Consider the following 24,645-nt stretch of genomic DNA (forward strand, 5'->3'; position numbering starts at 1 on the left):
CTTGCCCCAGCTGTCAGGAGCCCCCAATAGGAAGCTAGGTTATGGTGGAAGAACACCACCAGTAGAAAGTAAGTACCAAAAATTCCCTGTAAGGAGTGAGGAAGAGAAAGAGAGACAGACAAGGGGGATGGAGGGTGAGAAACGTACAGTTGTGTACCTACCATAAATGTAGATGTTCGAGTGTATTCACTGTTGCAGTCATTAAACTTGGGTTATCCTGCTGGCAGGCTACCCGCAGTCAGCCTGAATTCCAAAGTCCTGGCCCGGCGTTGGTTGCTGTCGCCTCTTCCCTGACGTCAGTGAGCTATAAAAGATGCAGCCGACGCCATTTTCTTCAGTTTTTCTTGCCCCAGATGTCATGTGCCCCCAAAAGGGTAGGCTAAAAAAATTCTGATCATAAAAAAGCATGCACATAAACTTCATCTACAAGCAAATACACCACATAGGTTGTATAGAATAGAGAAGTACAGATAAGTCCTAGCAATGAAAGGTGGATGGTGGGAGGGTAACCTGGACTGCAACAGTGAATACACTCGATCATCTACATTGATGGTAGGTACACAGCTGTACTATGTTCATCGTGTTTCACTGTTGCAGTCATTACACTTGGGTTGAATCCCAAAGCTGAGGTTGGGTGGCTGGTCCTAAATAGAATTAGGAGTGGCTATGAGGCCCTGCAGAACTGCAGTGGCAAAGCCTGCTCTGGATTTAGAGTAAAGAGGTAGGTGGTAGTGCTTTGTGAAAGTGTGCACTGAATTCTAGATCGCAGCCCCCAAAATGTCCTTGGTTGGTACTCCTCTGAGGAAGGCTGCTGAAGTGGCTGTTGCTCTGGTAGAATGTGACCTAATGCCCTTAGGCACTGATTTGCCATGTTGTGAATTAGAGAAATGAATGCAGTGGCCTATCCATTTTGAAATAGTTTGCTTTGAAATAGTTTTCCCTTGCGATCCTGCAGCATATGCCAGTAAGTGTTGCTCAGTCTTTCTGAAAGCTTTAGTCTTGTCCAAGTAAAAGCTTAGCTGTCTGTGTATGTCCAAAGAATGCAGAATTCTCTACCCCTTATTCTGCGGATTTGGATAAAAGGTATTCAAATGTATGGTTTGGTTAAGGGCCACATTGGACACTACCTTAGGCATAAATGTTGGGTTTGTCCTTAGAGAAACCCTGTCCGGATGGAAAATAATAAAAGGTTCCACAGCCATTAGTGCCTGTAATTCTGAGACTCTTCTTGCTGAAGTTATTGCTAGGAGAAGAGCTGTTTTCCACGATAAGTATTTTATCTCAGCTGTATTGGCTGGCTCAAAAGGAGGCAGTGTGAGTTTTTCCAAGACAAAATTGAGATCCCATGTAGGTATTGGAGGTCTTATGTTTTTGGCCCCTCTGAGATACTGCCTTAGCAGTGGATGAGAGAAAATAGGTGGGTCCGTATTGTAATGAGCTGAAATGGCAGAGGCATGGATCTTAATTGATGAGAAGGATAGGCCTTTGTCCAGCATCTCAGTTAGTGTTGTAAAATCTGAGGAATATTTGGAGCAAGCGTGTCAATTCCTTGTGCCTGGTTCCAAGCACACAATTTCTTCCATTTTTCTGCATAAGATTTTCTGGTGCTGGGCCTCCTGGCCTCCAAAATAACATCCATAACTACTTTAGAGAGAGGTGTGCTCTGAATGGTTACATTATCTGCCATGCAGCCAGACAGGGTTCTGAGTTGGCTGTGTAGGATCTGATTGTTTTGTTGGGTCAGCAAATGAGGAATTTGAGGTAATGTCCAGGCTGGGCCATGAGACAAGCTCTTTAGGATTGGGTACATGTGCTGGCGTGGCCAGTCTGGGGCAATCAGGATCATTTTTGGCTTTTCTTGTCTGACCTTTAGGAGTACCTTGGGGAGGAGAGGCAGAGGAGGGAAGGCATATACTGAGAGGGCTTTCCAGCTGAATGAAAGGGCGTCCACTTTCCATGCTTGTTTGTGATAAGTCTGAGTGCAGAATCTTTGTAGCTGGCAATTGTGAGGGGAGGCAAATAGATCTATGTCTGGGCATCCCCATTTCCCTGTTATCATTCTGAAGATTTGTGGATCTAGTTTCCACTTGTGAGGATCCATGAGGTTTCTGCTTAGTTCGTCTGCCAAGGTATTTGTCCTTCCTGGCAGGAATTGTGCTTGCAGGTGTACTTGATAAGTCAATGCTGTGTTCCACAAAGTCATGGCTTGTCTGCAGAGGGGGTAGGAATGTGTGCCTCCTTGCTTGTTTATGTACCACATGACTGTAGAATTGTCCGTCTTTATCAGCAGTTGTCCTGGATGAAGTAGGTCCTTGAAGGCTGTCAGTGCATTCTGTACAGCTAGCATCTCTTTTTGATTGATATGAAGATGCATTTGGCTTGTGGGCCATGTGCCCTGAATACATTTTCCTGCCACATGTGCCCCCCAGGCATAATCTGATGCATCTGTTGTTAATGTCTGTCTGGCTGTGGGTAAAGCAAATGGCTGTCCCTTGTTGTGGTGACAGGCCTGTGCCCACCATCGAAACTCCTGTTGCAGGCAGGGAATGAGAGTAATTAATGTTTCCAGGCTGTGGCAATGTTGAGTCCAAACACATTTTAGATACCATTGTAGTTTCCTCATATGCAGTCTTGCATATGGAATTAGTAGAATGCAGGATGCCATGTAGCCCAGAGCCTGCAGAATATTTCTTGCAGATAACTGGGTCTTTGTTGCCATGTTTTCGAAGTAAGAAGTCAGTTGCCTTTGTTTGTCTGGCATGAGATAAGCCATTTGGGCAGTTGTATTTAAGCTTGCACCCAGGAATATTATCTCTTGAGAGGGTACTAGTTTTGATTTCTTTTCGTTTACTGTGTACCCTACGCAAATTGGCAATCTTTTTACAAACGCCAGATGCTTTAGTAGAATGTCTTTGGCCTCTGCTTGAATAAGGCAGTTGTCCAAGTAGGGAAATATCTGAATTCCTCTTTGTCTGCAAAATGCAATTACTGGTGCCAGGCATTTTGTGAAGACCCTGGGCGCAGTAGATAAGCCAAAGGGCAGTGCAGAGATTTGGCAGTGCATTGAGCCAGCTATGAATCTAAGGTATCTTCTGCAAGACTGTCTGATTGGGACATGCAGGTATGCCTCTTTGAGGTCCAAAGTTACAAGCCAAGCCTTCTTGCCCAGCATGGGCAAAAGTTGCTGCAGAGTCAACATTTTAAATTTTGGAACATCCAGAAAAGTGTTTAGAATGGACAGGTCCAGAATTGGTCTCCAGGCTTTGTCCTTTCTTGGTACTAAGAAAAGTCTTGAGTAAAATCCTTGTCCCTGCTCTTGTTGTGGCACTAGCTGAATAGCCCTCATGTCCATGAGAGATGAAACTTGTTTTTGTGCCTGTGTCCATTGATTGTGTGGCAGGTCTAGCATACCTTTTGCCTTTGGAAGGGTGTGAAAGCGGAACCTGTAGCCCTGAGAGACTATATGTAAGACCCATTTGCCCTGGGTGATCCTGCCAATTTTGTGAAAAATGTGCTAGCTTTCCCCCTAAGGGAGCTGCCAAAAAATAAGTGCTTGGCATTGGCAGAGGGAAGTCATTGGGACTGTTTCCTATAAGGCTGTGACTTGTCTTCTCCGCTTTTGGAGGTAGAAGCACCCCATTGTCTGGGCCTGTATGAGCCCTGGGGCTGTTGCCTGCCTCTAGGGCATCTGAATCTTCCTCTTTGTGGTCTGTCTGCCACTGGAAAGGACCAATTCTTAGAAGGCCAGTTCCTGCTAAATCTGGGTGGCTGTACCTGTAAGAAATCCTTTACTGTCTGGATAGACTTAGCTTTATCCTCCATTTTCTTCAACACCTCTTCTGCCTTAACACCAAACAAAGTATCATTTTATAATGGAGCATCCAATAATTTTGCTTTAACATGATCAGGCAGACTCTGTTCCTTTAACTAAGCATGCTTTCTAATAACAGAACCTGTAAGTGTGGCCCTGCACGAGGCCTTCAGTGAATCATAACCACATTGCAAAGTATGTTTTCCCACTTGTTCAGCTGCATGCAATAAATCCTGCAATTCTTTGTTCTTAGAACATTCAGAATTTGTCAGCATTTTTTGTTTTAACAAAGACATTAAGTATTGCTGATATTTGAGCATATGAAAAGTACAGTTTTGTACCTACCATAAATGTAGATGTCCGATAGGTATGCATCTGCAGTCCTAACATATGGGTTGTCCTGCCTCAGGCAGCCCTTCTGTCGGCCGGATTCCAAAGTCTGGGTCTGGCCTCGGCTGATGTCGCACTTCACCCGACGTCATAGCTGCTGGGGTATAAAGGCATCAGCCGATGCCATTTTCCTCAGTGTTTCTTGCCCCAGATGCCAGGTGCCCTCTAGGAAGGCTAAATTTGGATGAATGCATATAATTCCAAACAGTAGAAAGCAAAATATATATATACATATATGCATACAAACAAATACACCATAATAGATTCCCCCAGCTAGCTAAAAGAGGGGTAAGTACCCTAGGAATACCACAGAGGGGAAGGAGGGTGGGTAATCCTGACTGCAGATGCATACCTATCAGGCATCTACATTTATGGTAGGTACAAAACTGTACTATGTCCTTCAAGGATGCATCTGCAGTCCTAACATATGGGTAGAATACCATAGCCAAACTGGGGGAGGAGGCACTAAGATAATGATGGTGTAGTTAAGATCCCTTGCAAAACAGCAGTTGCAAAACCTGCTCGGGATCTGGAGTATAAAGGAAGATTATAATGCTTGGCAAATGTATGCACGGAGCTCCAAGTAGCAGCTTCTAAAATGTCTTTGGTAGCCACTCGTAGGAAAGCTGTAGTGGTGGCTGTAGCTCTTGTGGAGTGAGGCCTGATATTTTCAGGAGCTGTCTTTCCATGAAAAGAGTAGCAGAATCTAATGCAATTTCCTATCCATTTTGAGATTGTCTGTTTTGAAATTGCTTTTCCTTGCACTCCTGTTGCATATGCTACCAGAAGCTGGTCAGTTTTTCTGCTGGCCTTAGTTCTGTCCAGATAGTAGCGTAGTTGTCTGTGTACATCCAAGGTGTGTAGTAGTCTTTCCCCCCTATTCTGTGGGTTGGGGAAGAATGTAGGTAAATGTATAGCTTGGTTCAAGGATACCCTGGAGACCACCTTTGGCATAAAAGTAGGATTGGTTCTCAGAGACACTCTATCCTGATGGAAGATAAGGAAAGGCTGTACTGCCATTAATGCCTGTAACTCAGATACCCTTCTTGCTGAAGTGATTGCTAGCAGGAATGCAGTTTTCCAAGATAAGAACTGTAAGTCTGTTGTTGCTGCTGGTTCAAAAGGGGGAAGTGTTAATTTTTCCAGCACAAAGTTGAGATCCCATGCAGGCAGAGGTGGTTTCCTTGGAGGCTTTACGTTTTTGATTCCTCTCAAGAACTGCCTGAGTAGAGGATGAGAGAAGACAGGAGGGTCCATGTTGTACTCTGCTGAAATTGCTGATGCATGAATCTTAATGGAGGAGTAGGACAGGCCATTGTGGAACAGTTCTGCTAAGTATTCCAGGATGTGTGCTATGTTTGCCAATGAGACATTTTCTCCCTTTGCTGCACTCCAAATGAGGAATCTTTTCCATTTGGCTGAATATGTTTTCCTTTTGGAGGGTCTGCGAGCCTCCAGGATAATGTCCTTCACCCTCTGAGATAAATCTGGTTGATTTTGTTTTATGCAATATTCCAAGCAGTTAGCTGCAGTGTTTTCAAGTTTGGATGCAGGGTCTTGTAGTTGTTCTGCGTTAGGAGTAAGGGACATAGAGGTAGAGGCCATGAGTGTGCCCGAGACATGCTTCTCAGTAGCGGGTACCAATGTTGTCTTGGCCAGTCTGGAGCTATCAGAATTACCTTTGGCTGTTCCTCTCTGATCTTCAGTAGGACTTTGTACATCAAAGGAAGAGGTGGAAATGCATATGCTGTCAGGTTCTTCCAGCTGAAAGAAAGGGAGTCCACCCTCCAGGCAAGTGGGTGGTATACTCTTGAGCAGAATTTCTTCAATTGGTGGTTGTGTGGGGAGGCGAACAGGTCTATCTCTGGCATTCCCCATTTCTTTGTTATGGTTTTGAAGATATCTGGATGCAGCATCCATTCGTGAGCATCCGTGGTAGTTCTGCTTAAGGTGTCTGCTAGTGAATTTTCTTTTCCTGGTACAAATCTGGCCTGCAGTTGAATGTTGAGATTCAGGGCCAAATTCCACAGGTCCATTGCCATCCGGCATAGAGGGTATGAGTGTGTACCTCCCTGTCTGTTGATGTACCACATAACTGTGGTATTGTCCGCCCTTATCAGCAGGTGTCCTTGTTGGAGGAATGGTCTGAATGCCTCAATTGCATGTTTCACTGCCAGCATCTCCTTTAGATTTATGTGTAGATTCAGCTGGTCTTGGGACCATAGGCCTTGTATACACTTGTCTTCCATGTGTGTCCCCCAGCCTAGGTCTGAGGCGTCCGTGGTGATGGTCTGGCTTGGATGTGGTTTGTGGAAAGGCAATCCTCTGTTTATCTGACAGGCCTGAGCCCACCACAGGAATTCTTTTTTCAGGCATGGAATAATTGGTATCTGGGCTTCTAAACTGTGCTTGTGTTGAGACCATACATTCCTTAGGTACCATTGTAACTTTCTCATATGCAGCCTGGCATGCGGGATCAATATTATGCAGGATGCCATGTAACCCAGGGCTTGCAGGACTTTCCTTGCAGTAAGCTGAGTTTGTGTTGTTAATGCCATGAAATAGACTGGTAGTTGCTTTTGTTTTTCCTCTGTGAGAAAAGCCATCTGAGTTGTTGTATCCAGTTCTGCACCCAAAATGTTATCCTTTGGGATGGTACTAGCCTTGACTTTTGAATGTTGACTGTGTATCTCAAGGCTTGCAACAGTTGTATGACATTGGCCAAATCCTTTATTAATTTTGTCTTGTTGTCCGCTTGTATTAGGCAGTCGTCCAGGTATGGGTAAATTTGAATTCCCTGAAGCCTGCAATGAGCAATTACTGATGCCAGGCATTTCGTGAATACTCTGGGCGCAGTAGATAAGCCAAAGGGCAATGCTGAGAATTGATAATGCTCTGATCCTGCAAGAAATCTGAGGTGTCTTCTGCAATCTGGTCGTATAGGGACGTGCAGGTATGCCTCCTTGAGATCTAGATTCACCAGCCAAGACTCCTTGCCCAACATGGGAAGAAGTTGCTGGAGGGTCAGCATTTTGAATTTTGGAACAATGAGGTATGTGTTCAGTGTGGACAAGTCGAGAATAGGTCTCCATTGATTTTCTTTTCTTGGTACAAGGAATAGTCTGGAGTAAAATCCTTGGCCTTGTTCCATAGATGGTACCTTTTCTATTGCTCTCATCCTTAGTAAGCTGATGATTTGTTTTAGAGCCTCTGTTTTTTGGCTTGGTGGAAGGTTTGGCATTCCTCTCTTTTTTGGTAGAGTGTGGAAGTGAAACCTGTAGCCCTTGTCTATTGTTTGTAAAGTCCATTTGTCTCCTGTAATGCAATGCCAGTTTTCTGAAAATAAAGCTAGCTTTCCGCCCAAGGGTGCTTCCAGTTGTTCCCTGGTAGGCAGAATCAGAGCCAAGTCATTGTGTCTGTCCTGTGGAAGTGGTTGTAGTCGCAGCTGTGGCAGCACTTCTCTGGTTGGCAGGTTGCCATTGACGACCCCTGTAGGCACCTCTTGATTGACTTCTGCCTCTTGGGCATCTATTTCTGCCTCTCTGTGCTCTGGAGGTGTCTGGAAAGGACCAATTCTTTGAGGGCCAGTTTCTGCTAAACCTCGGAGGTTGGACCTGCAAAAAATCCTTGACTGTTTGGACAGATTTTGCTTTTTCTTCCACTTTCTTTAGAACCTCCTGTGCAGGGTTGCCAAACAAACTTTGTTTCTCCACAGGAGCATCTAGGAGTTTTGACTTAACATGGTCTGGTAAGGATTGCTCTTTTAACCAGGCATGCCTTCGAATCACTGCTCCAGTCATAGCTGATCTAAAAGAAGCCTCCAGTGCATCATAGCCACATTTTAAAAAATGATTACTGACCTGCTGAGAGTTATGTACCAAATCCTGAAGGGACTTACGGTCTATAGGTTCAGGAGAGGACAGTTTTTTATTTAGCTGGTCTAACAAAAATTCCTGGTACTGTATCATGTGAAATTGACAGTTTAAGGCCCTGGCAGAAAGAGTAGCAGATGTATAAACCTTTTTACCCCATCTCTCTAATGCTCTAGATTCCCTTTCAGAGGGAAGAGGGTTTTTGGCAGAGGCAGCTGCAACACCTTTAGGGCCCTGAGAAATGGTTTCTGGGTCTGCAACATGAGCCTTATACAAGTGGTAGTGAGAGTCCGGGACCCTGTAGTATCTGTCAGGCTTGGCAGGGGCCGGAGGAAGAGAATCAGGGGCAGTACTGGCATCATTATATGCATCATCAACAACTGATAGTACAGGAGGTATGGCTAAAGGCCTATGCTGTGGTAAGTGTAAAAAAGTCCTTAGCCTTTTCCTTGAATCAGAATAATCCTGGCCCTGCCATTGGAAGTGTTGCCTCATTGAGTGTAGGGTTTCCCCAAAAGAAAATTCTTCAGGAGGAGAAGCAGAAGGAATGGAGTCTTCTGCATCAGAATCCTCATAAGGTGAGTATGGGCCTTCCTGATGGTCAGATAAATCTGAGCCATCCGAGGAATAGTCTGAAGAGAGAGGTTCAGGGGGTTCAGTCCTAGGCCTCTTATCAGGAGGGGGTTGAGAGGCCCTGTCTGGGTGAGGTTGGGATCCCCTGATCAAAGAAATAAGGTCCTCAGCAAGGCTGAGAATCTGGGAACTAGAAGTAGGCCTGTGAGAGGGAGCTTTTGTAGGTAAGGTCTTGGAAATTTTGGCTGCTTTAGCCCTGGAAAAGGCCTTGATAGACATAGAAGCAGGGGGTCTAGCAGCCCCACGTGCAGGAGTAGAGATGTCTAAAGGAATAGTGTCTGACAAATCCTGGGTGCCTGCTTCTGCAGCAGTAATTTCTGTAGCCGATTCAGCCATGGCCTGTGGAACCTCAGTTATCGGAGGCATGCTTTTGGCCGAAGGGAGAACCGAGGACTCGGTTTCAGCCAAAACCGAGACACTCGCGGAAGGCCTAACCGTGGTTTCAGCCGAAACTGCGGGCCGCGAGTGTCGGTCCTTTTCCTTGCGCTTTTTAGCTAATTGTGTAGTCGGAGTCTCCGACGGCATTTTATATGCAAAAGCAGGACCAAAAAACTCTTCTGCAAACTCCGACCGACGTCTAAGTGTCCGTCGGTTGAAGGAAGCACAGGCTAAACATGCTGATACGTCGTGGTCTGGGCCTAAGCAAGGAAGGCAGTAAGAGTGGAAATCCTTATGAGGTATTTGTTTCCCACAAGTTAAACAATTATTTACTTTGTCTGACATCGGCTGAGGCAAGAAAGAGTCCCCAACGGGGTACTTAGCTTTTTTAGAAGTCTTCGGTAGTAGAAATCCCTGGATCTGACCGACCGGCACTTGCGAACAGCTTCTGCTTCGAGCACCGCGCGGCAAGAAAGACTGAGGAAAATGGCGTCGGCTGATGCCTTTATACCCCAGCAGCTATGACGTCGGGTGAAGTGCGACATCAGCCGAGGCCAGACCCAGACTTTGGAATCCGGCCGACCGAAGGGCTGCCTGAGGCAGGACAACCCATATGTTAGGACTGCAGATGCATCCTTGAAGGACATCTGACAATTTAAAGCCCTTACAGCCAAGGTAGCAAAAGTGTAGACATTTTCCCCCATCTGTCCAGAGCCCTAGAATCTCTATCTGAGGGGACAGGGATTTTAGCAGAAGCAGCCTTGACCCCTTTGGGATCCTGTGAGATAATTTCTGGGTCAGCAGCAGGTTTTTATATAGAAATTTATGGGAATCTGGAACCCTGTAGTATCTGTCTGGCTTAACAGGTGCAGGAGGTAAAGAGTCTGGAGACAGGCCGGACTCTGAAAATAAATCATCTACTATGTCTAGAACAGGAGGAATTGCAAGAGGTCTCTGCTGAGGCAGTAACAGAAAGTCTCTAAGCCTTTTCTTAGAATCTGAATAATCCTGGCTCTCCCAGTGGAAATGCTCCCTCATGGTATGCAGGGTTTCGCCAAATGAGTAATCCTCAGGAGGAGAAGCTGAAGGAATAGAATCTTCAGCATCAGAATCCTCATAGGGAGGAATAGAATACCCCTGGTCTGAAGAGGAATCACAGGAAATGGAAACCTGATCAGAGGAATCATATTCAGTATCTTGCCTATGCCTCTTTTCAGGCGGGGGACGGGAACCCCTGATCAAAGTAATTAGGTCTTCGACCATTTTGGGCATCTGTTTCTTAGGCATAGAAGTCTGTGTCCTGGAGAATGCTGTACTTGTTTCCTTGTCTTTAAAACTGCTTTAGACTTTGTCTTGGATGCTGAAGTAGGCTTTATATAAAGTTGTGTTGGTCTGAAAACACCCTCAGAAGCCGATGCCTGCTCAGCGGCTCTGGACCCATCTGAGGGATTGATTTCCGAAGGGCCAATACCTTGAGTATCCAGAGGCCTAGTTGTCTCCACGTGGGAGTCGGAGGCGGCCTGTGGCTCTGAGGTAGCGGGAGTCAGGGGCTGCGAAAGCGCCTCACTGAGCAGTGGCGACTGGCCTAGAAGAGGCTTCGTTGTCAGTTTTGGACCTCGGATGCTTGTCCTTTTCTTTATCCTTGTGCTTTTAATGAATGTACTTAGCTTTATTGAAGACTTCGGATCTGAAATTCAATTACGAAAATCTCAGGAGTCAGCCGACCGGCACTTGCGAACTGCTTTTGCTTCAGGCACCGTGCAGCAAGAAAGACTGAAGAAAATGGCATCTGCTGCATCTTTTATACCCCTGGCGCACTGACGTCAGGGAAGAGGCGATAGCAACCGACGCCGGACCAAGACTTTGGAATTTAGGCCGACTGCGGGTAGCCTGCCAGCAGGATAACCCAAGTGTAATGACTGCAACAGTGAAACAAGATGAACATCCAGGACTGCAACAGTGTATACACTCAAACATCTACATTTATGGTAAGTGTACACAACTGTACTATATTCTTCGTGTTTCACTGTTGCAGTCATCACACTTGGGTTGATTCTCAAAGTTGAAGAAAACAGTGGAGGCAGTCAAGAAGACTGGGGGCTGACAAGGATGCCCTGCAAGACTGCAGTTGCAAAGCGTGCCCTGGATTTGGAGAAGACAGGCAGGTGGTAATGCTTGGTGAAGGTATGAACAGAAGTCCATGTTGCAGCCTCCAGGATGTCCCTGGTAGGGACCCCACTGAGAAAAGCTGCAGAGGTGGAGGCTGCCCTGGTGGAATGCGTCCTGACCCCTTTAGGGGGCGGTTTCCCATGGTATTTGTAACAGAAATGGATGCAGTGTGTTATCCATTTGGAGATGGTTTGTTTGGATATAGGCTTGCCCTCTGCCCCTGCTGCAAAGCTGACTAGCAATTGGTCAGTTTTCCTAAAAGATTAGTCCTATCCAAGTAGAATCTGAGCTGTCTGTGCACATCTAGAGAATGCAGAATCCTTTCCCCCCTTGGTTTCTGGGTTAGGGAAAAAGGTGGGCAAATGAATTGATTGGTTGAGAGCCACACTGGACACCACTTTTGGCATGAAAGTTGGGTTAGTCCTGAGGGAGACCCTGTCAGCATGGAAAATGATGAAGGGCTCTACAGCCATGAGTGCTTGTACCTCTGAAACTCTTCTAGCTGAAGTGAAGGCCAGAAACAAGGCTGTTTTCCAAGAGAGGAATTTTAACTCTGCTGAAGCTGTAGGCTCAAAGGGGGGTAGTGTGAGTTTTTCCAACACAAAGTTAAGGTCCCATGCTCTTTTGGGTGGCCTTAAATTGTTAGCCCCTCTTAGGAACTGTGTTGAGAGGGTGAGAGAAGACAGGTGGCTCTGTGCTGTAATGAGCAGAGATGGCAGAGGCATGACTTTTAATAGAAGAGAAGGATAGGCCCCTGTGTAGTAGGTCTGCTAGGTAATCCAGGATGAGAGGTAGGGAGGGCTTTGCTGTTTCAGCTCCTTTAGCCTGTATCCATGTGCAATACATTTTCCATTTGTCAGCATAGGACGTTCTAGTGCTGGGGTGTCTGGCCTCATGTATAACATCCAGGACTTGTTTGCTTAGGCTGGCAGCTGGAGGAGAGGTCAGAGAAAAAGCCAGGCTGCCAGATAAGGGTCTGCAATTGTAGATGCATGAATTCTCCATTCTTCTGGGTCAGGAGTGTTGGGATCTGAGGTAGGTGCCATGGTGGCAGGGATGACAGGCTGCGCAGTAGTGGGTACCAGTGCTGGCATGGCTAGTCTGGGGCAATCAAGATTGCCCTTGGTTTTTCCTTCCTTATTTTGAGCAGTACCCTTGAAATTAGTGGTAGAGGGGGAAATGCATAGATTGAGAGGTTTACCCATTGGAAAGATAGAGCATCCACTTTCCAGGGCTTGCTGTGAGGTTCCCTAGTGCAGAATTTGTTGAGCTGGTGATTGTTGTAGGAGGCAAATAGGTCCACCTTCGGGGTGCCCCATTTCTGGGTTACAAGGTTGAAGGTTTTGTGGTCTAGCTGCCACTCGTGTGGGTCTATCAGGTTTCTGCTTAAATTGTCTACCAGAGAGTTTTGGGAGCCTGGCAGGAATTGTGCTAGCAGATGAATTTGCATGGCTGAAGCCGTGGGCCAAAGGGTCATGGCGAGACTGCAGAGAGGGTAAGAGCGAGTTCCTCCCTGCTTGTTGATATACCACATCACTGTGGTGTTGCCTGCTTTGATCATTAGAGGCATCAGGGAGAGTAGGGGTCTGAAAGCTGTCAGAGCGTGCTGAACAGCTAGCATCTCTTTTTGGTTGATGTGCAGATGTATTTGATTTGGGCTCCAATGGCCCTGAATGCACCCCAGGCATAATCTGATGCGTCTGCGGTGAGGGTCTGAGCGGCGTGGGGCTGTGAGAAGGGAAGACCCTTGTTGTGGTTGCATGCTGCTGCCCACCAAAGAAAATCTTTCCTTAGATAAGGTATTATATGTATGATAGTTTCAAGGTCCTGAGAGTGTTGACACCAAAGGCTTTTTAGGTAACATTGTAGTTTCTTCATATGCAGTCTGGCATATGGAATGAGTAGAATGCAGGAGGCCATGAACACTAGAGCTTGCAGGATTTTTCTTGTGGATAACTGGGCTGTGAGAAGGGAAGACCCTTGTTGTGGATGCATGCTGCTGCCCACCAAAGAAAATCTTTCCTTAGATAAGGTATCATAGGTATGATAGTTTCACGGTCCTGAGAGTGTTGACACCAAAGGCTTTTTAGGTAACATTGTAGTTTCCTCATATGCAGTCTGGCATATGGAATGAGTAGAATGCAGGAGGCAATGAACACTAGAGCTTGCAGGATTTTCCTTGTGGATAACTGGGTTCTGGTGGCTAGCTGAGAGAAGTAGCATGTCAGGTAGGCCTGTTTTTCTGGAGTAAGGAATGCCATCTGGGATGCTGTGTCCAGGCCTGCTCCCAGGAATACCATTTTTTGAGTGGGGACTAACTTGGACTTCTTTTCATTTAAAGTATATCCCAGGGAGGTCATTAGGTCCTTCACAAATGTCAGGTGCTTTAACAGCTTTTCCTGACCGTCTGCCTGAATCTAAGTAGGGGTAAATTTGAATATTTCTTTGTCTACAAAAAGAAATGGCTGGAGCCAGGCATTTTGTGAAAACTCTGGGAGCAGTAGATAAACCAAAGGGAAGCACAAAGAACTGAAAGTGCATAGATCCTGCCCTGAAATGTAGATATTTCCTGCAAGATTCCCTGATTGGGATGTGTAGATAGGCCTCTTTTAGGTCTAGTGTGGCTAACCAAGCATCCTTAGAAAGCATGTGAAGAAGCTGCTGGAGGGTGAGCATTTTGAACTTTGGTATCACCAGGAAGGTGTGTAGAATTGATAGATCGAGGATTGGGCGCCAGGTGCCCTCTTTTCTGGGTACCAGGAAAAGGCTGGAATAGAAAGCTTGGCCTATCTGGTCTGCAGGAACTGGTTGTATTGCCCTCGTGGAGAGCAGGGATTGAACTTGTTTTTGGCCTCTGCCCACTGGTTTGGAGGAAGATCTGGGAAACGTTTTGGGGGTGGCAGAATGTGGAAATAAAATTTGTAAACTTGGGACACTATGTTGAGGACCCATCGGTCGTTGGCAATAGAGGCCCAGTTTTTTGCATGGGAGGAGAGTTTTCCTCCTAGGGGCACAAGCAGGTGGGCAGAGGTAAGGGGTGGAGGTGTATAGTCATTCTGAGTTCTTTCCATAAGGGGGTGGCTTAGCACTCCCTGTTTTTGAAGTGGAGGAACTCCATTGCTTGGATCTCTGCATTCCCTGGGACTGCTGTCTGGGGGGGTCTGCTTCCCCTAGGTCTAGTCTGAGCTGGCCTGGAGAGGGCTGGAAAGGACCGGTGCTTGGAGGGGCAATGTCTACTGGAGCAAGAAAAAAGGATCCTCAATGGGGTACTTATCTTTAGAAGACTTCAAACTTCAATTCGGAAACGAAACTCAGGTAGTGGCCGACCGGCACTCGTGCGAACTGCTTCTGCTTCGGGCTCCTCGGCAAGAAAGACTGATGTAAAGGCGTCGGCTGCCTGATTTATACCACTCACAACCTGATGTCAGTCCTGGAGCGACAGCAACCAACACAAAAATACTAAGCCTCTGGTATTCAGGCCGACTGAGGGCTACCCCTGGCAGGATAACCCAAGTGTGATGACTGCAACAGTGAAACACGGGGAACATCTACTAGACTAGCTGTCCTTGTGAGCCATTTTAAGCCTAGCCAATTTCACTTCCAAAGGTAAGAATCAAAACCTGTACCTTGTGCCTGTGAGGTAAACACCTTAACCATTATAACAACCCTAACCCTTGCTTTATTTATAGGTTGCATATGCAGTGGTTGTATATGTACCTCTCCAGCAAATTATATCATAGTGAGGAGCTCATGTTCACAAGTAGTGGAAATACAAACATTTGTGAATTGTACTGAGACAGAAATTTCAGAAGAGAAAAAAGGTAAGTTACCCACTACAAAAGACAACATCACAGATCAGCTAAATACTTTTGTCTAAATTTTGTTTCACTCAAACATATTTTCTAATGCTGTTAGCTAATAAACCTAAACCAAAACCACAATGCACCAAAAAATCCATGGTAAAACTGCAGTAACTAATGCAATGACTGCTGTCTCTGTGTTGTAAAAGTGTAAACAGTCAGGACATGGTACTTGGTAATGAAAAGACCACTTGTTAGACAAACTTTCTCATTTGGGCAGTCAGAGACATCAGTAATACCAACTGGAGGGCCTCAATGACACAATGCTAGTCTAGTCCTTGTGTTTTTTTTTGCAACTGCATCCTCTGACATACCTACCTCGTGATCTACAGGGGCAGTAGTGCAAATACCTGGATATTTTCATGAAAAAAAAATACAGAAACTGACCGTACATACTTGCAGTGGCTGTACCATCCAACTGAGAACATCTAAGAGTCAGTCAGAATGGGATAAAAGCAGTAGAGGACAGGCTGCAAACACGATCCCTTAGAAAACAGGACTGGTGTAGAAGGACAGCAAAGAATCAGAAAGAAATTCAAGTGCTTATGTCACAGAAGGACAAGAGTTCTGACTGCAGCCTGTTCTAGTGACCCAAGTTCAACTTGCAGGCTCAAACACATGAAAAGCCAGTGAGGTAGAAAACAGGAATAAGCAGCACATCTTGTACATCTAGGAGAGGATGGTAAGATATTGTTCCTTCACCAGCTGTTGAAACGAAAGGTATCTGCTTGACAGCAAATGTCCAGGTACAACACTTCAGCTTGTTAAGCACTGCATCACAATGCAAGCAATGTGGGTATGTGGAAACAGGCACCCATACCCTAGTACTGCAGGCTGCCTGTCTCTGCTTGTCATGCAGAACAAAAAGAAAATATACAGCCACTGAAGGTGGTCCAAAGGCTTCTGACTTTCATCCTCCACTGCCACTAAGAAAGTGCAACAAGGCATGGTGGTTTCATGGCAGGATCTCTAACTCACAACTCCATGCTTTAAGACACAGTCCTGACCTCAGTTCACTACCTGTGTGGAGTTTGCATATTGTCATTATGTCTGAATGGATTTTCTCTAGGTACTCCAGTGTCCTCCAAACTCCCAAAAACATACTGGTTGACTGGCTGCACTATATATGAATTTACTCTTGCCTTTGAGACCCAACTGCTGGCTGAAAAGTGTCTACAGATTATAACATTTACCCTGTTAACCAGACATACATACAATAAAAAAAAATCTGACCCCAAAAAAGGATGACCCTTCCCCAATGTACTGTGAGATGAGGTCAGAAAGGATTGAAGAATGAAACAGTCACTTGAAAGACAAAAGTTTGAAGGGACCACAAAGAATCATTAAAAATAACTTCCTAGTTCATCACTGAGACACCAAAAACATACAATCTTCTCTCAAAAGAATGCAAATACACATTCATACAAGCCTGCTACTGTACAAGCAAAGTGCAGACTGTACTTATGGGAAAGTACAGTTTTGTACCTACCATAAATGTAATGTTCGAGTGCTCATACAGCTGCAGTCATTACAGATGGGTTATCCTGCAGTCAGGCGGGTCCTCAGTCGGCCGAATTCCAAAGTCTAGGTCCGGCGTCGGTTGTCGTCGCTTCTTCCCTGACGTCAGTGCGGCAGGGGTATAAAAGAGGCAGCCGACGCCATTTTCTTCAGTTTTTCTTGCCCCAGATGTCAGGTGCCCCCAGAAGGAAGGCAAAACATAATGTTATGCAAACATGCAATATAGATAAATCAAAAAACAGTAGTTGCAAGCAAATACACCATAAAAGAATACCCCAAATAGGTTGTATGATAGAGGTGTTTGTCATAAGGCCTGTCCTAAGAGGGGACGGAGGGGGGGTAACCTGGACTGCAGCTGTATGAGCACTCGAACATCTACATTTATGGTAGGTACAAAACTGTACTATGTTCATCGTGCATACAGCTGCAGTCATTACAGATGGGTAGAATCCCAAAGCTAAGTAAGGGTGGTAGGCACTAAGTGGAACTAGGAAGGGCGAGGATGCCCTGCAGGACTGCTGTGGCAAAGCCCGCTCTAGATTTTGAGTATAATGGAAGGTGGTAGTGCTTGGAGAAAGTGTGCACTGAGCTCGAAGTAGCTGCTTCCAAAATGTCCTTGGTAGGGACCCCCCTGAGGAAAGCTGCAGAGGCAGCTGTGGCCCTGGTGGAGTGGGATCTGATGTATGCAGGCACAGATTTTCCATGAAATGAATAACAAAAGCGTATGCAGTGGGCTATCCATTTTGAAATTGTCTGTTTGGAAATAGCCTTTCCTTGAGCACCTGTAGCATAGGACACAAAGAGTTGCTCAGATTTCCTGAATGGCTTTGTTCTGTCCAAGTAATAACAAAGTTGTCTGTGAATGTCCAAGGAATGTAGTAGTCTCTCCCCTTTGTTCTGTGGATTTGGATAAAAGGTAGGTAAGTGGATAGTCTGATTCAAAGCTACACTGGATACTACCTTTGGCATGAAGGTAGGGTTGGTTCGTAAGGAAACTCTGTCCTGATGGAAAATGATGAATGGTTGCACAGCCATGAGGACCTGCAGTTCCGAAACCCTGCGTGCTGAGGTGATAGCCAAAAGGAAGGCTGTTTTCCATGACAAGTATTGTAGCTCTGCTGAAGAAGCCGGCTCGAAGGGAGGCAGGGTCAGCTTTTCCAATACGAAGTTGAGGTCCCAAGATGGAACTGGTGGTTTCCTTGGGGGTTTTATATTTTTTGCCCCTCTGAGGAACTGCCTTAATAGAGGATGTGAGAATAAAGGAGGGTCTGTGTTGTATTGTGCAGAAATGGCTGAAGCGTGGATCTTGATGGAGGAAAAGGAATAGCCACTGTTTAACATCTCAGCTAGGTACTGTAAAATTTGAGGTATATTTATTACCCAAGGATTCTGGCCCTTTTCTTGATTCCAGGAACAAAATCGTTTCCATTTGGCGGAGTAGGCTTTTCTAGTAGAAGGTCTTCTGGCCTCCAAGATGACATCCTGCACCTCCTTGGAGAGGAGAGTCTGTTGGGAAATTAAGGTATTCTCCATGCAGCTAGATTTAGGGTTTTGAGCTGGCTGTGAAGGGTTTTGTAGTTGTGCTGGGACAACAGAAGAGGTACTAGAGATAGGATCCATGGTGAGGAGTGTGTCAGGCTCTTTAGGAGCGGATACCAGTGTTGTTGTGGCCAGTCTGGAACAATGAGAATCATTTGTGGCCTCTCTGCTCTGGCTTTTAATAGAACTTTGGTCAGTAGAGGAAGAGGCGGGAAGGCATAGACTGTCAATGTTGTCCAATTGAAAGAGTGCGTCCACTTTCCAGGCCTGTGGATGATAAGTCCTTGAACAAAATTTTTTCAACTGGTAATTTCTGTGGGTAGCAAATAGATCTATGTCTGGCTGTCCCCATGCCTGAGTTATCTTTGAGAAAACTTGAGGATGCAACTTCCATTCATGTGGATCTGTCACATTTCTGCTTAGGTTGTCTGCCAGTGTGTTTTCCTTCCCTGGCAGGAATTGTGCCTGTAGTTGAATTTGCAATTCCAGTGCTGTGTTCCATAGAGTCATGGCTTGCCTGCACAGGGGGTATGAATGAGTTCCCCCTTGTTTGTTTCTGTACCACATGACTGTGGTGTTGTCTGTCCTTATCAATAGCTGGCCTGGATGCAGTAGGTCTTTGAAGGTCATAAGAGCATTTTGCACGGCTAGCATCTCCTTTTGGTTGATGTGTAGGTGCTTCTCTTTTTGGGACCATTTTCCCTGAATGCACTGATCTGCCATGTGTGCTCCCCTGGCGTAGTCTGAGGCGTCCGTTGTGATGATATGAGTTGCTTGAGGTACACAGAAAGGGAGACCTGTGTTTCTTTGGCATGCTTGAGCCCACCACAAAAATTCCTTTTGAAGGCATGGAATGAGTGGTATAATTGTTTCCAAGCTGTGGCTGTGTTGAGACCATAAGTTTTTTAGGTACCATTGTAGTTTCCTCATATGCAGCTTTGCACATGAGATTAGTAGGATGCAAGATGCCATGAATCCCAGAGCCTGCAGGACTTTCCTTGCAGTTAGTCTGGTGAAAGTTGCCATTTTGCTGAAGTATTGAGACAGTTGCCCTTGTTTGTCTGGCGTGAGGTAGGCCATCTGGGTGGTTGTATTTAAGCTGGCACCCAGGAAAATTATCTGTTGAGAAGGTATTAGTTTTGATTTCTTTTTGTTCACTGTGTATCCCAGGAAGTTTAACAGTTTTATTACAAACGCCAAATGCTGCAATAGAATGTCCTTGCTGTCCGCTTGGATCAGGCAGTCGTCCAGATATGGGTAGATTTGTATTCCTTGTAGTCTGCAGAAGGCAATTACTGATGCCAGGCATTTCGTAAACACTCTGGGTGCAGTAGATAAGCCAAAGGGCAATGCGGAGAATTGCTAATGGGTTGAACCTGCAAGAAATCTGAGGTATCTTCTGCAATCTTGCCTGATAGGGACATGCAGGTGTGCCTCGAGGTCCAATGTTACCAGCCAAGACTCCTTGCCCAGCATGGGAAGAAGCTGCTGTAATGTGAGCATCTTGAATTTTGGCACCTGTAGATATGTGTTTAGGATGGATAGGTCTAAGATAGGTCTCCAATCTTTGTCTTTCCTTGGTACCAGGAATAGTCTGGAATAAAAACCTTGACCTTGTTCTTTTGCAGGTACCTCTTGAATCGCTTTCATATCCATGAGAGCGGAAATTTGTCTTTGTGCCTCTGCCCCTTGATTTTGTGGCAGGTTTGGCATGCTTCTCATTTTTGGAAGGATGTGAAAGTGGAACCTGTAGCCTCTGTCTATAATGTCCAGAATCCATTTGTCTTTTGTAACAATATGCCAGTTTTTTGAAAATAATGCCAGTTTTCCGCCCAAAGGTGCTGCCATTAAAGCTTTGCTTGGCAGGCATAGGGGGAAGTCATTGTGTCTGTTTTCTAAATGACTGTGATCTATCTTCTCCACCTCTTGGGGTTGGTGCTTGCCACTGTCTTGCTCTGTAAGATCCTTGAGGTTGTCTTCTACCCCTTGGGCATCTGTATCTGCCCCTTTGAGGTCTGTCTGTGGCTGGAAAGGACCAATTTTTTGAAGGCCAGTTTCTGCTGAAGCGTGGCGGTTGTACCTGCAGGAAATCTTTCACTGTTTGCATAGATTTCGCTTTTTCCTCCATTTTCTTTAGTACCTCCTCAGTTTTAACACCAGACAATACATCTTTTTGAAGTGGTGCATCTAATAACTTTGCTTTGACATGATCTGGTAAGGTTTGCTCTTTGAGCCAAGCATGTCTACGTATAACAGACCCCGTGACAGCAGCTCTACATGAGGCCTCTAAAGCATCAAAACCACACTGCAAGTTATGTTTACCCACTTGCTCTGCACCATGCAACAAATCCTGCAACTCTTTCAAATCTGGTTGTTCTGTTTGTGTCATTTTGCTTTTCAACTGAGATAACAAAAACTGTTGGTACTTTAACATATGGAATTGACAGTTTAATGCCCTCATGGTTAAAGTGGCAGATGTATACACCTTTTTCCCCTACCTTTCTAATGCTCTGGAATCTCTCTCTGAAGGTAAAGGGTTTTTAGCAGTAGAGGCCTTTATTCCCTTGGGACCCAGGAAATAGTTTCTGGGTTAGCAGTATGGCTTTTATAAAGGAACTGGTGAGAATCAGGGACCCGGTAATACCTGTCTGGTTTAACAGGGGCTGGAGGTAAAGAATCTGGATTAAGGCTGGCTTCTGTGTACACATCATCCAAAATATTTAAAACAGGAGGGATAGCCAGGGGCCTATGCTGGGGGAGCAGTAGAAATTCCCTGAGCCTTTTCTTGGAATCTGAGTAATCTTGGCCTTCCCAGTGAAAGTGTTCCCTCAATGTATGCAGGGTTTCCCCAAAAGAGTTGTCCTCAGGGGGGGAGACTGAGGGAATAGACTCCTCAGCATCAGAGTCTTCAAAAGGGGAATAGGCACAATCCTGGTCCTCAGAATGTTCTGAGGTAATAGAGGCCTGGTCTGAGGAAGGGTAGTCTTCCTCCAATCTGGGTCTTTTGTCAGAGGGGGGGGTTGAGAACCCCTGATGAGAGTTATCAAATCCTCAGCCATTTTTAGCATCTGCTTTTTAGTCATGGGGCCTAGAGAGGAGGTCTGAGGACCCTGTTTTTTAGTTTTCATGGCTGCTTTAGATTTAGTGAAGGATTTAATAGAGAAGGTGGAAGGCCTGAAGACGCCTTCAGAAATGGTAGGCCTGACTAAATTTTGAGTTTCCCCGCCAAGAGTGACGTCGGTATCTGCAGTAGGAATGGAGACCGAGGAGCCTGCGACCTCGGGTACTGAAGTCACCGGTAAAATAGTTTCATCGGTATTCAGGGGCTGCGTAGGTGCCTCGCTGAGAACCGGAGAACCGGTAGTCGGCCTAAGCGTGGTCTCTGTACTCGGTGCGGACCTCGGATGACGGTCCTTATCTTTGCGTCTTTTGCTTAAAACTGGTGTCGGAGTATCCGACGACATGATATAATTAATTTTTTGCCAAAATAATGAAGGGCGAACTCCGCCCGGCGCTTAATAGTGCGCTTGTTGAACCTAGCACAAAAACGGCAGGCCGAGACGTCGTGGTCTGAGCCTAAGCAAGGTATACAGAAAGAGTGGAAATCCTTATGCTGTATTTGCTTCCCACAAGAAATGCAATTATTAACTTTGTCTGACATCAGTCTGAGGCAAGAAAAGTTTCCCCAATGGGGTACTTAGCTTTAAAGAAGACTTCGGCTGAAATACTTTCGTAAATCTCAGGAGCTGGCCGACCGGCACTTGCGAACTGCTTTTGCTTCGGGCACCGCGCGGCAAGAAAGACTGAAGAAAATGGCGTTGGCTGCCTCTTTTATACCCCTGCTGCACTGACGTCAGGGAAGAAGCGACGACAACCGACGCCGGACCTAGACTTCGGAATTCGGCCGATCGAGGACCCGCCTGACGGCAGGATAACCCATCTGTAATGACAGTAGCTGTATGCACGATGAACATCCTGAGTTTCATTCAGATTCACAAATACAGGGCTTGTATGATGGAGGAAGTTCTGTGTAGCTGATAAACTTCCTTGAAAGAGGTATATGAGGAATGACACCAGAGAAATGTGCCCTGATAAAAAGTAGGGAATAGATTTAAGCACTCAAAAAACTGTAAGCCCAGCAGAGGCACCACATCTTACAAGGAGAACTATGACATACAGAAAATCATTCCCAGTTAGGGCTAATGTAACAGTTTGTATGGCTACACAGTCCCTTGGCATTCACTCTCTTCAATGGATAACCCTCCTCAAACAGACCAGGTCACAGTTAGGTTGGCAGTTGGGAGAATGATAAGGGTAACTGTCTGAAGTCAGACTATGAGTGGCAGTGAAAAACATATACAGAATATAAAAAAACAGCAACATATTTTGTTTTTAATATACCCATTTAGAAAAAAACAGTTTCTAGAATATAAGGCACTGAGTGGTTTCCAACATTTTCTATCAATATACCCTCTCAAATGTATGTTGCATTTAAAATATTATACGAAAGTTAAAAATAAGCATAGGGACACATGTACACACATTTCTAGTTACAGAAATAGTGTTCTTCCCAGCTATAACCAAATATCCTACTTTTAACTGGAATAGCTGTGACAAACTCAGAATGTAGCAAATAAACAACATACCTGTTTCTGATTATTCTCTGGACAATAATATCTGTAGTGAGACTGCTGTAGCTGTCCACAGTATGGAAGATGCCTCGATTTTTTGGTTCCTGTGTTGTGAAATATTCAAACATAAATGGAACAGAAGGGACACATGCATAATATCGTGCACATACCAAAGTTTATGAATACTAAGTCTTGTAAATGCATTTAAATTATTGCATAACTGAGTAGATGAACAGTTTTTTTTTCCCAAAGGACATTTTTTCTTTCTTCTTTTCTTTATTTTTTGTTTCCCTAAAGAGTTGCATCACCCCCCACCCCACCCCACCTTGAATTCCAGATCTCCTTCTTGAAATAGACTGACATACCTCATGGTCTGGGTTCACTGACTGCTCTTTTTCATCCTGATGGAGATGACATCTATCAGTGGTAGAAGGAAGAGAGGAGGTCTGAGGTGTCCCAGTGCTATATCATTTTTGCTGCTTTGGGGGATATTTACTAAATACACTACTGATATCCCAAGTGGAAGAGCATGCAGTGGCATATGATATATGCACATGAGAGCTTCTGCAGATGCCATTTAACTTGTACCTGCCCACACGTCTTATTTACGTGTGTGTGCATCACATCATACCTCAGTTTAGAGAGCAGCACTGTTGCAATGAAGCCTAAATCCTTCATTAAAATAGATCAGCTGGCTGTTGGTTGTGTGAGCCCCCCTCCACCACCTCTGTGTGGCTCTCTAACCTTCCAGGCTGATAGTTGATCTTAGATCACAGGCATTGCCGGTGGCTGCCTCCCTGCCCCACCATGCCAATGGGCCAGTCTAATGCATGATGACTTCTTCAGCTATAACCCAAGAAAGGAACAATATAGAGATAACAAAACATTGCTAAATAAGTCAAAGTACAAACAATATGCATATATGTACAGGTATGTAACAGGAGATAGACAGTTTTCTCAAGTTTCATGTACATTGTTGATCTACACCAGTAAGGCTACCTGCTAGTCTTTGTACAGAACATGCAGACTTGTCTGACAACAGCAAAAGCAGAAAGTGAATGTGGCTGAAAATAAGGGAACAGTTAACCTTGAAAATCAGGAAAGGCATTACAATTTTTTTACATCCCCAACGGACCAAGCCCAATGACTTTCACCTGCACTCAATTAGCCCATTTGTTATGTGGTCGCATGAGCCAGGAATTCCTGAGCAGATGAGAGTCCTACTGCCCATTTGTTCTTGCCTGGGAATCCCCCCATGAGCTCATCCACTCATGGTGAGAGTCTGATGATAGGGACTGAGTCAGCTTTGCTAGTCCTGGGGGTGGGGTGGAGCATCACCTTCCCCTGATGTGGATCGTCTGAGCTCTGCTGTAACTGCCCTGTGAGGGCTCTCTTCAGTTCATAGTGCAACATGCATATGTTAACACAAGCTTAATAGATCTGAGGCATCATGCATGTGTTGAGACAGAACAACTTCTCTCCCTCCAAGGGCAGCGCCTGCTCATCCTCCATTACCAACTTCTACAGGTACCCGAGCCACTATTCCAATTCAAGTTGCCTATGACAAAATCAGGGCTTTGTCCCTTTAAGCTACATAGCAGCTAAAGAAGGCTTTGAGATGCAAAAAGCAAAGTAGTAGAAGGAAGGTCAAAAATTTGAGGTCAGAATTAAAAAGCTTTGTTTGCAGGTGCACATTACATGACAAAAATGGTTACAGAGTTTTGACAGAAAGTTTACGGGTGAAGAAAAAAGAAGTTATGTACTCACCATAACATTTCATGTGTGTTGCCCATCTTGCCTTCATTCTTCACTGGTTGGATTCGGAACTGATCCTTGGTTCTGAC

At 45.3% G+C, this 24,645-nt stretch overlaps 1 protein-coding gene across 3 annotated transcripts in view; it reads right to left on the bottom strand.

Annotated features, from left to right (window-relative positions):
• Positions 1–24,645, bottom strand: part of PCYT2 (phosphate cytidylyltransferase 2, ethanolamine) — a 944,538-nt gene that overhangs the window by 142,563 nt on the left and 777,330 nt on the right. For all 3 annotated transcript variants that reach the window (XM_044068212.1, XM_044068210.1, XM_044068211.1), the window contains one exon: positions 22,817–22,905. In XM_044068212.1, coding sequence (XP_043924147.1) covers positions 22,817–22,905 — 89 coding nt within the window. The remainder of the gene's footprint in view (positions 1–22,816; positions 22,906–24,645) is intronic.

Source organism: Protopterus annectens, chromosome 4.part0 (assembly GCF_019279795.1).
Source record: "Protopterus annectens isolate FY-2018-M chromosome 4.part0, PAN1.0, whole genome shotgun sequence".
NCBI lineage: Eukaryota > Metazoa > Chordata > Ceratodontiformes > Protopteridae > Protopterus > Protopterus annectens.